Source organism: Phyllobates terribilis, unplaced genomic scaffold, assembly GCF_046119375.1.
Source record: "Phyllobates terribilis strain yellow unplaced genomic scaffold, ASM4611937v1 Scaffold_1__5_contigs__length_1240528914, whole genome shotgun sequence".
In the NCBI taxonomy this organism is placed as follows: domain Eukaryota; kingdom Metazoa; phylum Chordata; class Amphibia; order Anura; family Dendrobatidae; genus Phyllobates; species Phyllobates terribilis.
In genome coordinates, this window is record NW_027362761.1 from 1,014,735,357 (window position 1) to 1,014,749,995 (window position 14,639).

Consider the following 14,639-nt stretch of genomic DNA (forward strand, 5'->3'; position numbering starts at 1 on the left):
AGTTTTCTATTTTCTCATTATATACAGTGACCTCCCAAAATTGCAGTGAAAATTGTCTTTGGAATGGAAGGTGGCTCTCACATAAAAGAGTAGCTTTGTATAAAGAGGATATAACGGAAATTCAAAAATGATCACATATTTAAATGACCACAAAAAAAAATTAAATTCTAAAATACTGAATAATAATCAATTTTGTTGCCTGCGAACCACACAGCACATACCATAGCATCCTGCGCTGCCATGCCAGGATCAGCATATCCTTCCTCTCTTACTCCCTGTAACAAAAAGATAATATGAAGGTACCACTAATGCATGTCATTACTTTAATAACATTGTCTTTAAAGGGAACCTGTCATCAGATTCATGCTGCGCGATTTCAGCCAGGTATGTGTGCTGCGGCGTCTCAGAGTACACATACTAAGTGTCTTGGCTCACTAGTCCAAGGCACGTCCTTTGCCAATGTCTCCCCGCTGCAGTTGATCAACAGATCTCCCCCTGTCATCCACACAGAGAAAACCATTGTTTAGGCAGCATGAATCTAATTACTGGTTCCCTTTAATGGATACATTAAGTGACAAAAATGAGTTTTAATGTGTATATTATCACAGTAGTCAAGCAGTCGTAGAAAAAAGGCAAATCTGTGGAGGAATTATCATGAGTGGAATGGAGAGGAGGGAATCGAGCCAACATGGACATGTGATTGGTGATGCCGCCTTTTGTAAAGATTATTGGCACTCCCCAGGCTAGTGCATGACAGCGTCTTCCTCTTTTACTGTCGCTGCCGTATAACAGAAGGACCTTAAGAAAAGCCTCCAAAAGAATTTAGTTCTTGACTTAAAAGGAGAAGCCCATCGTGGGTCAACAAACACCAAATGAGATCAAGACAGTCAGCTAGAATACAATCACAGCCCCATAGTCACTGCCTGTTGTAATGGTTGATGGCTAAAATATAACATTAATACATTGATTATATGTGCAGTATTTTTCTAAAAAAATATGTATTTTCCCAAAAGATTAGATCAGATTTTTTTATATGTAGAAATAGTGTAAGCTAATACTAACACAATGTACAATGTACCGTAATTGTTCTGCCTCGAGATGACAATATATTTAAGCTGTACATTGTATGTCTGAGTATGGCTGCTCCTAAACAGCAAAAAATGTAGTAAAGCATGACAATGCATTTAAAACTCGATAGTTTCACATGGGATTTTAAAGAGGTTCTGCTACAATTGACATTTATTACTTATGCAAAAGATAGATAATAAATGTCAATCATTTATCGACAGGACTTCTATTGATAAATCATTGGAAGTCTTGACGAATACCGCTGTGTTCAGTGTTTGCCTGGTGCATTTTAATCCTTGTATGCGAAACAACAAAAAAATCCTTTACACAAAGTACCTATTTCATCTAGAGCAATGGACTTGGCACTCTCAAAACAGAAATAAAGAAAGGGATTCTGTCACCAGGTATTTGCTAATCTGAGAGCAGCAAAATGTAGGGGCAAAGACCATGATTCCAGCAATATGTAACTTACTGGACTGCTCAGTGTAGTTTTAAGAAAATAACTTTGATCAGCAGGAGATCATCACTAGAGGACTAGTAACCCTGCTGTCATGTAGTCCTCCATATTCATGGTCTCTGTATAACCCCCACCACTGATTGGCAGCTTACTGAGTATGTGCAGAATGCTTCCAATGAGTGATGTGGGAGGGATTATACAGAGCTCAGCATTCAGACACCTGCTAGAGCCCAAATAGCCCAGTAAGTGACACATCTCTGGAATCGGTGTCTCTGCCCCTACATTATACTGCTTTCAGATTGACTGACAGATTTCCTTTAAACTTTGAAAAAGGACATTTAAAAAAGCAATGAAAGAGTTTAAATGATAAAATAAAAAATAAATAAAATTCAGATTAATTACCTACCTGTAGTTCAGAGCTAAGTAATATGCAAGGATCTGCTTGGCAGATGACATTTATATTTCTTCTACAGACACAGGAGTATTAAAGGGAATCTGTCACCCCCTGGGACTTATCTGACCTCTAATATGGGCATGCATGTGATAGAAATGTAAATCTGTACTTACCTGTATGCCTCATATTAGAGGTCTTGTTGCTGTGAAATAGATTTTTATTCAGTTAAGTTTCCAATGCTTGGGGGCCCGCGGCCTGGAAGAAATCCTGCCTACTGTGTTAATGTTTCCCCCCTCCCCTGCATGTCACAGTAACCCTGTGACGTGCCATTTCGGCGGCCAGATCCTGCGCACTTCACCTTTTACGCAAGGCGCACTTGTGCTATGTACTATGCAGTCATATTACTGCAGGGATCTTGTGCGCAGGCGAGTCACTGTGACTTCCCAGGTGCCTGCGCACCACATCTCTGCAGTACTATGACCGCATAGTACATAGTACAAGTGCGCCTTGCGTAAAAGGTGAAGTGCTCATGCACTGTATGTATGCCCATATTAGTAGGTCAGATAAGTGCCAGGGGGTGACAGATTCCCTTTAAGCTTGGAAGTGTATTCAGGTTTAAAAATAATGGTCTGATTTTTTTTTCCAAAAACAATGCAAAGTCTTTCCATGGCCTATGACTGGTATTGAAACTGAGCCCTATACATTTAAAGGGAACCTGTCACATCAAAAAACGCTAATAACCCTCATGGTTGATCTGCAGGTTTCTGAAGCTGCCTGGCGCCCGCACTGAGAGCCCCACTGCTGGGAGGAAATTAACTTTATCCCCCCCGGCAACGTTTGGCCTTTAGTAACAGGGGTGGTGCCAGCATGGGTTCAATTGCCACTCTGTGTATTGTGGGTGGCAGCTGTAACCACACCACCGACACTGACTGACAGCAGCTCAGCATAAGGGCTGGCTGTCAGTCAGTGTCAGGGGTGTGGTTACAGCCGCCGCTCTCTATACATAGAGCGGTGACTGACCTAATGTTGGCGCTGCCCCTTTGACTAAAGGCCAAACGTTGCAGGGGGAATAAAATGAATTTCCTCCCGGCAGCAGGACTTTCAGTGTGGACACTGGGAAGATTCAGAAACCTGCAGAATAACCCTATATCTGCAGGTTAATAGTGTTTCTTCACATGACAGGTTCTTTTTATAAAGGAGATGAGCTGAAATATCAGACACAGCCAAGAAATAGATGTGGGTCTGTTGTTTTCTATTTCTGCAAATCCCTTATCACTAAAAGGCTCTGAAATAATTGGAACTCCTACACTGAGAGTAGTTGTCGTTAATGAGAACGCTGTAAATTGCAATTGACCATGATCATCAACTTTTAAAAACAATATGGTCAATGGCGGAAATTTTACTGTATTGATGTAAAGCTTGTAAACATCGTTATTTATATTGAAAATATTTTTGTGGTTTTAACATGTTGGATTTCATTATCTATTATTTTTTTTATCACAGTTTCTTGTGATTGCATGTTCTGGTTATAGTTTATCTTTTTACAATAGAATACAATATATATACAGTACCTGGGCTAAGTTTATTAAAGCATCTCTAAAATGCCCTGAGGTTTCCGAATAAATGTCTTGATCCAGATTGTTTCCATATTCTACAAAGGAAGCAAATGTTTGCATATTATTTTAAATGTCATGCATGTGTTCTATGAAAACATCCATTCTGTGTAATCAAACATCTGAAGTGCTGAGTACGTCACCACAAATGTTTCTGTGAAGAACAGTTTTGGGCAGATCTTCAAAAAATATCGAAGACTCATCAAACTGCATTCAGAGCAACACAAACCAGACACCCACCATGGAAGTAACCTGCTTCTAAAGTGTTTGGGATACCCAAAGCCGAATAATCAGGCTTTTGGGCTTTAATCTTTTATCTTTTTTTATGTCTTTGAAGCCCCCATCTAACAACATTTCCAGTGTATACACAGTTGTTTAACTGCACAAAGGCCCCTTACACATCTATAATAAAAGGAAACATCAAAGTAACAAATGTACAAACACCATACGACTATAGAAAGTAAACTGTATGGTTGCTCATTTTTGTCAGACTCCTCTAATCGATGCAGATTCTTATTATTTTTCTTTAGCAAACCTTGTAGGGTTTTTTTGCATACTGTTTAAGACTGTATGTATAATGAATTTTTAAGGGAAGTCTGTCAGCAGAAAATGACCTTTCAAACCAAGCACAAGTGTTCGGTGTAGACAAGACAGTTCAGTGCACCACCTACTTATTTAGCATCTATTTCTGCCCTGTGGCTTCACAGGAGATTGATGGAGGGCAAGTAGGTAAGAAGGTGAATTGAACTGCTCGGCCATACCAATTATGCACCGAGTACATATGCTTGGTTTGAATAGTCATTTTTGGTTGACAGACTCCATTTAAAGGGAATCTGTCAGTAGGTTTTTGTTATTTAATCTGATAGCAGCATAATATAGACGCAGAGAGTCTGATTCCAGGGATGTGTCACTTACTGGGCTGTTTGCTGTAGTTTCAGTATAATCAGTGTTTAGCAGCAGGAGATTATCACTGCTGGACTAGCTGACCCATACAGCTAATCTGAGTAACCACGCCCCCACTATTGATTGGCAGATTGCTGACAGGACACAGGAAGCTGCCAATCAGGGATGTGGGTTATACACAGCTCAGCATTCTGACCACTGCTACATTTGCAGCAGAGAAAACAGGGATTCTATCAAAACTGCACCAAGCAGCCCAGTAAGTGACACATCACTGGAATCAGGCTCTCTGCCTTAAATAATGCAGCTCTCGGATTTTATAGGAAAAGCCTGCTGACAGATTCCCTTAAATAAACATCTGAGGTGTATAGACATTACATTAAATATAGAACAGACAATTGTCTAAAAAAAAAAGGAGAGAAAGGAGATAGGTTGTTGCACTTTCTCGCCTAGAATATCTCCATTGGCAGTCTTGTGCCACTGCAGGAAATTAGTCATATGCTAGCCACCGAAAACAGCCACATCCTAATGAATGAAAACTATTTCAGTAGCAGAAATTTCTGCAATAAACTACAGCATGAAAATCCACCTCATGTCAATGGCTGTAATGCAGGCCTAGTACTGCTGCAAGCCCCGGCCTAATTGAAAGCCTTCCAAGCAAAACTAAGGACATCATTGATCAATATGAGACTGTTAATTTATATTGTATATCTACTCCAAGTCTGTGATCACAAGTTCCAGCAGCGACATGCAGAAGAGAACATGGACAGTGTTTTTAATTGGCCTGTAGACAGTCCACAGTGTGGCAAGTGTGGTGCTGTTTCTTAAAGAAAGCAGCCAAGTTTTTGCAATCTTATACTACTTCTTTAAGGGCTCACTCACACTTGCGTATACATCGGACGAATGCTATCTGATATTTTATTGGATAGCACCCGGACCAATGTTATTCAAAGGGGAAGTGCAGATGACTGATTTTTTTCACTGACAGAATTTGTTTCACTCTGAAATCGGATGGCACTTACTCATTCAAGTCTATGGGTGCGTGGAAAACATCAGACTGAACTTGGATGACATCAGAGTGCAGTCCGATTTACAAGGACTCACACAATGGAAAAGATGGAGAAATTTTGTTCTCCATCTTCTCACCTGTGCCAAGGTTCTCTCACACTAAGCTGACACTCAGATCAAAGATTGATCGGAGTGTCATTAGCATAATCGACCCAATTCTCTCGGATGAGAATCTACGGTCGTGTGACCCTAGCCATGCTAAATATGGAGTGAAAACTAATGCCCATAAAAATGCACTTAGTCACATATAAGTGATCTTTTCTTGAGATTTTCAGACAACTTTTGTGTGACAGATACTGAGGTAGCGTTTCATAAACTAGCACACAAGAAAGATATCACAATGTAGAATGTTAACATTTAACATTACAATAGCCACAGAATTTGTAGTTAGGTGTCAATTGTCTCTTCAGAGAGGAAGAGAACTAGAACTCTAGTGCCACCTATTGGAAATTGCTGTCCTAAAAGTCAATATTGACCCTTTAACAAGCCTTGTCACATGACTTAAGATAAAAGCCAAGACCAGAAACTCAATTTGCAGACACTGTGTTTCGGGGTACTGCCCCTCGTCAGTGCAAAGTGTGAGTTCTGGTATGGCTGGGTAAGAGGCATTAGACCGGTATCTAAGAAGTAACGTTTCTCCTTGTGGAGAGCGACATGCTAAGCACGTCAAGGCTTGAAAAGTCTCCACACCTTGACATGCTTAGCATGTTGCTCTCTGCCATGCACAGGCAATCCCCGCATGTTTTTTTTTGGGAGTCCGTGAAACATACGGGGCTGGGACTCGAGCACGCGCGATACTTGGTGCATACCCGAGTACCCAATGCAAACTCAAGTAGCGAGCACTTGCGCTCAAGACTAATGACAACTTATTCAATATGATTACCTAATGTTTTAAAATTCTGGGTACCTCTGGGTTCAAAATGTTCACTATACCCCTTGATGAAATCCTTGAGAGGTCTAGTTTCCAAAATGGGGTTACTTGTGGGGGGTTTCCACTATTTAGGCACATCAGGGGCTCTCCAAACGTGACATGGCGTCCGCTTTCGATTCCAGCCAATTTTGCGTTCAAAAAGTCGCACAGTGCTCTTTCCCTTCTGAACACTGCCGTGCGCCCAAAAAGTGTTTTTTCCTCACATATGGGGTATCGGCATACTCAAGAGAAATTGCCCAACAGTTTTTGGGGTCCATTTTCTCCTCTTAACCTTGTGAAAATAAAAAAATTGGGGGCTAAAAGATATTTTTTGTGGAAAAAGTTAGATTTTTTTATTTTCACGGCTCTACATTATAAACTTCTGTGAAGCACCTGGGGGTTCAGGGTGCTCACCACACATCTAGATAAATTCCCTGAGGGGTCTAGTTTCCAAAATGGGGTCACTTGTGGGGGGTTTCCACTGTCTAGGCACATCAGAGGCTCCCAAAATGCGACATGGCGCCCGCTAATTTTTCAAGCAAATTTTACATTCAAAAAGTAAACTAGCACTCCTTCCCTTCCCAACCCAGCCGTGCGCCTAAACAGTGGTTTTCCCCCACATATGGGGAGTCGGCTTACTCAGGAGAAATTGCACAACAAATTGCATGGTGCAATTTCTCCTGTTAACCTTATGAAAATGCAAAATTGAGAGCTGAAAAACATTTTTGTGGGAAAAATGTGAAAATTTTATTTTTACGGCTCAATGTTATAAACTTCTGTGAAGCCCCTGGGGGTTCAAGGTGCTCACCACACATCTAGATAAGTTCCCTGAGCAGTCTAGTTTCCAAAATGGTGTCACTTGTGGGAGGTTTTTACTGTTTAGGCACATCAGGGGCTCCCCAAACGCGACATGACGTCACCTAATTATTCAAGGAAATTTTACATTCAAAAAGACAAATGGTGGTATTCCCTTACATATGGGGTATCGGCGTGCTCAGGAGAAATTGCACAACAAATTTTGGGGTCCATTTTTTCCTGTTACCCTTGCGAAAATAAAAAAAAATTGGGTCTAAAGTAACATTTTTGTGAAAAAAAGTTAAATGTTCATTGTCTTCTTCCACATTCCAAAAATTCCTATGAGGCACCTGAAGGGTTAATAAAATTCGTCTATGTGGTTTTGAGCACCTTGAGGAGGTGTAGTTTTTTAGAATGGTGTCACTTTTGGGTATTTTCTGTCATATAGACCCCTCAAAGTTACTTCAAATGTGACGTGGTCAATAAAAAAATGGTTTTGTAAATTTTGTTGGAAAAATGAGAAATCGCTGGTCAACTTTTAACCCTTATAACTTCCTAACAAAAAAAAATTTGGTTCCAAAAATGTGCTGATGTAAAGTAAACATATGGGAAATGTTATGTATTAATTATTTTGTGTGACCTATCTCTTAATCTGATTTAAGGGCATGAAAATTAAAATTTTGAAAATTGCAAAATTTTTGCAAAATTTCAGATTTTTTCACAAATAAACGCAAGTGATATCGAATAAATTTTACCTTTATCATGAAGTACAATATGTCATGAGAAAAACAATCTCAGAATCAGGGGGATCCGTTGAAGCGTTCCAGAGTTATTACCTTATAAAGTGACAGTGATCAGAATAGTAAAAATTGGCCAGGTTATTAACGTGCAGATCTCCTTTGGGTGTCTTATGCATACACGCCCTTCATTAAGACTTGCGTATGAATAGTCAGTTCTAATGAATTGGGGCCTTGGACTAGAAAAAGCTTCACAAATCATGTCGTCTGGGGCTGCACATACTTTTTGTAATCCAGTAGGTTTTTTTGGAATTGTTTTGAGGTTTGCGCATGACTTTCATGTAACTTGTGCACAACTTTTTACCTAAGATAATCATTGTGGGATTTTTATTATTCATCCTCAATGTCTCAGTATTTCCATAAAGAGCTAAATAAAAAGATGGCAAAAAGACTCAATTTGTTATATATCCTTAATGAGCCAAACACATTAGAAACTCTACACTATAAGACATACATTTAACGGACCCAACCACAGCTGCAGTTCATTTGATAAATTGCACAAAAATAATTGGTTTGTTTCCTCTGCGAATGCTACAATGTAGACAATGCAACAGTTATTTAATTAGTTTAGAATATTGTGACTAAAAGAATACTCACGCATTAAATAGACTTCCTTCAACTGAAATATATCTGAAGTTGTTCTTGAAGCTAAAATATCAATAAGGCAATTTTCATCCGTGCCGGCTCCCTGTAAACAATTGCGTTGTGTGAAAAAGATGTGACACAAGTGAACAAATTAATGTTTTTAAAGGCAGTGTACAATACTGTCACGTCCTGGGTACATACTGTATGTCATAAACACAACCACTACCAATTAACATGACTGATAAGGGACATTCTTTTTCAGATGGGCATGAAATGTACATTTTAATGAGATAGTTTTCTAGGAAAATGAAGCATATGATTCCATATGACACAATAATATGATCCAATCATTGCTTATATCTATTTATATGCTGTTCTTGTGCCCTGGGAATAGTAGGAATTATGTAAATTGTTATAAGTTTTCAAAGCTTTATTAAAGCATTACGCATCCTATGTCTCACATTATAGACCACTGCTACAGCCAGGGTTGTGTTTTTTCATATGGATCATATCAGCAGATGAGCAGCAAGTGCATGGGGCGCTGCAACGTCTGTATTCCCTATTCAGATTAGATTAGATTTCCACATAATGGGGAGAATTGTTAAAACTAAGGGCTCATTCAGATATCAGTTTTTCTCATCTGTTTTTTTTACAAATAGCACTAGGACTTATGAACTTATGTCTGATTTTTTTTCCTCCGACTGAGTAGTCCATTTGAAAAATTGGAGACAGGTCCAATTTTGATCCAAGGGTCAGATCAAAATTTGTGATGCAAATGTATGGGTCTGTGAAAAATGAGACTGCACTCAGATGGTCCGATTTTCATGGATTGTCGTATAGAAGAAGGTGAAGAAACTATTTTTTCATGTACAAGAAAAACGAATGACATTTGGACCATATTCTGTTCAAACTCTTATCAAAGTCTGATCAGAATAATCGGTCGGTTTTCCTCATACGTGGAAAATACTGATGTCTGTATGAGGCCTTAGAGAACTGAACAATGGAGACGTTTGCAATGGCAACCAGGGACGGACTGGCCCACCAGAGGATTGGGAAAACCCCCGGTGGGCCCTGGGTCCCGTTGGCCATGCCCCCAAGCCCCGCCCTCTACCCCCCCAGGCCCTGCCGATATGATTAGTGATGGGCCCTCTGCAGCGGCGAAGCAGGGAGCGCGATCTCCCTGCTCTGCCTGCTGCCGCAGTGCCCCTCTGCCTCCTCTGCGCAGCGCGACACTGACGGTGCGTGCGCAGGAAGTCAGTCTCAGGGCGATGACATCATCGCCCTGGGACTGCTTCTTGTGCGCGCTGTAGAGGACGGACCCGGCGTCGCCCCAGGCAGCGGCAGCAGAATCCATGGGATCCTGTCAGGTATGTATTATTGGAGGCAGCAGAATGTATGGGCTCCTGTCACGTATATATTATTGGAGGCAGGAGAATGTATGGGCTCCTGTCAGGTATATAGTATTGGAGGCAGCAGAATCTATGGGCTCCTGTCAGGTATATAGTATTGGAGGCAGCAGAATCTATGGGCTCCTGTCAGGTATATAGTATTGGAGGCAGCAGAATCTATGGGCTCCTACCAGGTATTTAATATTGGAGGCAGCAGAATCTATGGGATCCTGTCAGGTATATATTATCGGAGGCAGCAGAATCTATGGGCTCCTGTCAGGTATATAGTATTGGAGGCAGCAGAATCTATGGGCTCCTGTCAGGTATATAGTATTGGAGGCAGCAGAATCTATGGGCTCCTACCAGGTATATAGTATTGGAGGCAGCAGAATCTATGGGCTCCTGTCAGGTATATATTATTGGAGGCAGGAGAATCTATGGGCTCCTGTCAGGTATATATTATTGGAGGCAGCAGAATCCATGGGCTCCTGTCAGGTATATATTATTGGAGGCAGCAGAATCTATGGGCTCCTGTCAGGTATATATTATTGGAGGTAGGAGAATGTATGGGCTTCTGTCAGGTATATATTATTGGAGGCAGCAGAATGTATGGGCTCCTGTCAGGTATATATTATTGGAGGCTGCAGAATCTATGGGCTCCTGTCAGGTATATAATATTGGAGGCAGCAGAATCTATGGGCTCCTGTCAGGTATATATTATTGGAGGCAGCAGAATCTATGGGCTCCTGTCAGGTATATATTATTGGAGGTAGGAGAATGTATGGGCTTCTGTCAGGTATATATTATTGGAGGCAGCAGAATGTATGGGCTCCTGTCAGGTATATATTATTGGAGGCTGCAGAATCTATGGGCTCCTGTCAGGTATATAGTATTGGAGGCAGCAGAATCTATGGGCTCCTGTCAGGTATATATTATTGGAGGCAGCAGAATCTTCTATGGGCTCCTGTCATGTATATATTATTAGAGGCAGGAGAATGTATGTGTAGCACCCCGAGGGCTCGGCTGCTACAGGGGTATTGCACCTCAAACCAGAGGTGTGATATTCCACTCCCGGGTAAGGATGAAGTGTGGACCAGGACTCGTTTAGCTGCATGCACCACACACACCCCATTTCCAAGGGACAGGTCAACGGTGCTCCCACTAGACAGAAGTGCAGGCACGACAGCATCTGTCCCTGGCTGGAGTGGGGCGTGGGGTGGAATACCCAGTGGTGTAGGAGCAGATAGGGGTGGGTTTCTGGGCATAGGTAGGAGCCCATTGGTTGCAAGTCACCTGGGCTCACACATAGAAGGAGGTATTTAAGGTGGGCACCATCTTAGGACAGGAGCCAGTTCAGTCAGTGTTAAAAGTGAGAGGAGAAGACAGGAAGCAGAGCCTCTGCATGGGCTCTGCTCCGCAGGCAGGCCTTGTCAGAAGGCTGGAGCCTGAGAGAGAGAAGAAAGGATAGAAAGGAAAGTAAGAAAGGAACTGGAACAGAGGAGAAAGGAAGCAAGGAACACAGAGAAAGGCCCAGAGACACGAGGACAGAAGGAACCCCATATGCCCAGGAGATACAGGGTGAAGGGTTGGCAGAACAGGGTACCGGAACCCAAATTGGTGGAGTCAACAGATTCCTCAGCCAAAGACCGGAGGTTGTTACCACATCTTGGTGCGACCCCTCACTACATCCACCAGGAAAGCATACCGCATAGGGTCAGGGAAACCGGAGATAGGTTTCGCCAACAGAAGGCCCGAGGGAGCTGGACAAAGGTGGGTCACTGGTGGGGACGGCCAGAGAAAGGAAAGGAAGGGAGCCCTGTGCCACGCTCTGGAATTGCCTGGGAGTTGGTCGAGTCCCTTGCCTGGTGAACGCAGCACGGCTCCGGCGGTCCCTCATGTGCACAAGTGACCAGAATAACAACTGTGAGTAAAGCATTGGAAACTGCAATTACAAGTCTCTGTGTTTCATCGCCGCACCAGCACCATTAGTACCGGGACCCTCACACCATCACTCCAACCATCTTCTACACTAGCTGCCCTGAGGCAATACTTCTCCCGTGGGGAGTTATTCCATACTCGGCTGCGCAAACTACATCAGCCTCAGCGGTCTGCAGCGCAGCGGCGGTCCCCACTGACCGCAATCCACGGGTGGCGTAGTCGAACATTGTTATAATACCAATAGACTGCCACTGGTTTGACCGCCCTGGTCACGGACCGGGTCGCCGCCACACGGAGACTACAACCCCCAGCATCTTACAGAAGGCCCGGCTCCGGGTATCCCCTGCACAGTACAGGCCCAGGGGGCGCGTCAACTTTTGGCGTAGTCGGCAGGATCTTTACCAACCCGCCACAAGCGGGTATTGCGTGCCTGAAGAAGATCGTACATGTACCTTGAAAAGAAGTCTCCCACTATTTCCAGAAGTTTCCCGCCGTCCGGAGTCGTTTCCCGCCATCAGACGCCATTTTGGACCGTTTCCCGCCATCTTCATCCGTTTTTCCCGCCCTGGCAGAGCGGACACCATTATATGCGCACCAAAGGACAGCAGGAAGCCGCCTCCTATCGTGGGCCAGGTCCCAGAGTGGCGCCAAAGGAGGGGCCCGCCCCCGCCAGCCATAAATGCAGCAGTGGAGATGTCCATCAACGTGGGGGGGCTGCCCCTAAAGGTGATTGTCAGCAGATGCCCCCAAGACCACCCCCCATGGGGGCGGATAGGAAAGAAAACTGTGGGGCCGGGCGCGGCCTGGATCAGTCTGGACCTGCTGCACCCGGAGATGGAGGGAGCAGAGAACTCCACCAGCACCCTGGCCCGCAGCCTGCTGCAAGCTGAGCCACCCTGCAGCCTGACTGAGTTGCTAGCCCAGCTGCCCAGGGATCCGGACAGTGCGCGCGCAGCGGTGGAAGACCTGAACAGGAGGATGGTCCGGGCGCAGCGGGATGTGTTTGCCGGGTGGAGAGAGGAGATGGCCCGGCAGCACGAAGGCAGCCAGCGGAGGACTCCACCGGGACCGGGCAGCGCGCTTACCGCTGGGCGCGGAGAAGAGGGACTGGCAGCTGCAGACGATGCCGCGGAGGAGGCCACGGAGACCGAGGCAGGTAATGGGGACGCCACCACCCCAAGCCCTGGGAACACCAGCCTGCCCTCACCCTCCACTGCAGGACCCGAAGCCCCGGGGACCATACCTGACATCATGCCTCCACCGCCGCCAGTTAGGCCTCAGGCTGCAAACGTCACCGCCATGCCCCGCCCCGCGCTGTGCCCTCTGAACCCGGGCGCCGTAAAGCGGGAGACGTCACAGGCCGGGACGCAAGGCCCAGCACACCCAGGCGCCGCTGCCTCACCAGCGCCCCCTACCTTGGCGGTGCCACCCCCGGGCGCGACCAACAAGCGACCACCGGCCTGGTCGCAAGGCCGAGTGCCCCCGGGCGCTGCCACACGTCTGAAGCCCGCGGTGCCACCCCTGGGTGCGGACCTGTACGCCCAATATACCAGCCTGGACGGGCTGCCCTTTGAGTGGCCACCGGAGTTTGCCAACCCCCGTCTCCGGAGAGAACAACCCCTGAGCGAGCCTCTGATCCCGGCCCCGGAGCCTGCCAACATCGCTCCACCCCCGCTGGAGGATGCCCAGTTTGCATGGGACCCCACCGGCGAGAATCCCATGGGGTTCACCCAGGAGACCCGGGAGGAAGCAGCCCAGTGCCTGGATTGCTGCCGTCAGCAGCTGGCCATCTATGAAAGGGAGCGACGGCAGAGGCGCATCAGGGAGGAGCGACTCCAAGCCAGGAGCGCGGAACAGAAGAGGAGGGCCCGACAAGACGCCCACGCCATCCGCGGTCCCAGAGCCACCGGGACCGTAGTAAAGTTCCAGCTAGAGCATGGCTGGGGCTTCATCAGAGACCCGGAGGTTGACACCGACGTCTTCGTCACTAGAAGGGATGTTGAAAGCCACTTGCCAGAGGGACATCACGGCCGTGACCTTTACCCCGGCGACGTGGTCACCTACACCCGGCACAAGGGCGCAAAGGGACTGTATGCCCTCCATGTCCACCGTCTAACGGAGGAGAAACTGCGGTACCGCCCAGACATGGACTACCCTGAGGATCCGGACGGACCTGAAGACTACCCGGAAGAGCGAGGAGGACACCGTTACCAGTAAATGGTAAAATGGAACTGTTCCCGTTTGTGAAAGTGTGGTCCCCGTTGGGACAAATAGTGAACTGTTGACTGTTTAAAAATTGCCCCTAATCCCTAACCAGGCTGAGGACTGTGAGCAGCCATTCTCCTATCCCCACTGGCCGAGGACTGAGAGCGGCCACCCCTTGTAAATAGTTGCGCTTCTTAAAGCGCCCCCTACTGGTTTTATACAAAAACCGCAACGTCTACCTCAAGGCGGATTAAATGGACTGTTGCACCTTTTCCTGGTCGCAAGTTGCACAGCGGCCAGAGTTCAAGAACCTGTTTGAAAATGTTTTACTTGAAAATGTCTTAAATTGAAAAGTTTAATATGCTGCTAAAATAATAATGCCAAAGTTTTATATAGTGTTCTATAAAAGAGTTCTGGTGGCATTAGTAAAATGTTTTATACCTGTAACGTTAAAAAGAGAAGAGTACCTCCCATAAAGGGATGAGTGAAAAGTTAATGTCTTATATGCAAATGCATTCTAA

The 14,639-nt window shown here is 45.1% G+C and overlaps 1 protein-coding gene across 1 annotated transcript in view; it reads right to left on the reverse strand.

Annotated features, from left to right (window-relative positions):
• Positions 1-14,639, reverse strand: part of ANXA10 (annexin A10) — a 154,674-nt gene that overhangs the window by 35,292 nt on the left and 104,743 nt on the right. The window contains exons 5-7 of the mRNA XM_073644296.1: positions 8,600-8,690; positions 3,491-3,570; positions 222-275 (exon numbers count right to left, since the gene is read on the reverse strand). Of these exons, the coding sequence (XP_073500397.1) occupies positions 222-275; positions 3,491-3,570; positions 8,600-8,690 (225 nt within the window). The remainder of the gene's footprint in view (positions 1-221; positions 276-3,490; positions 3,571-8,599; positions 8,691-14,639) is intronic.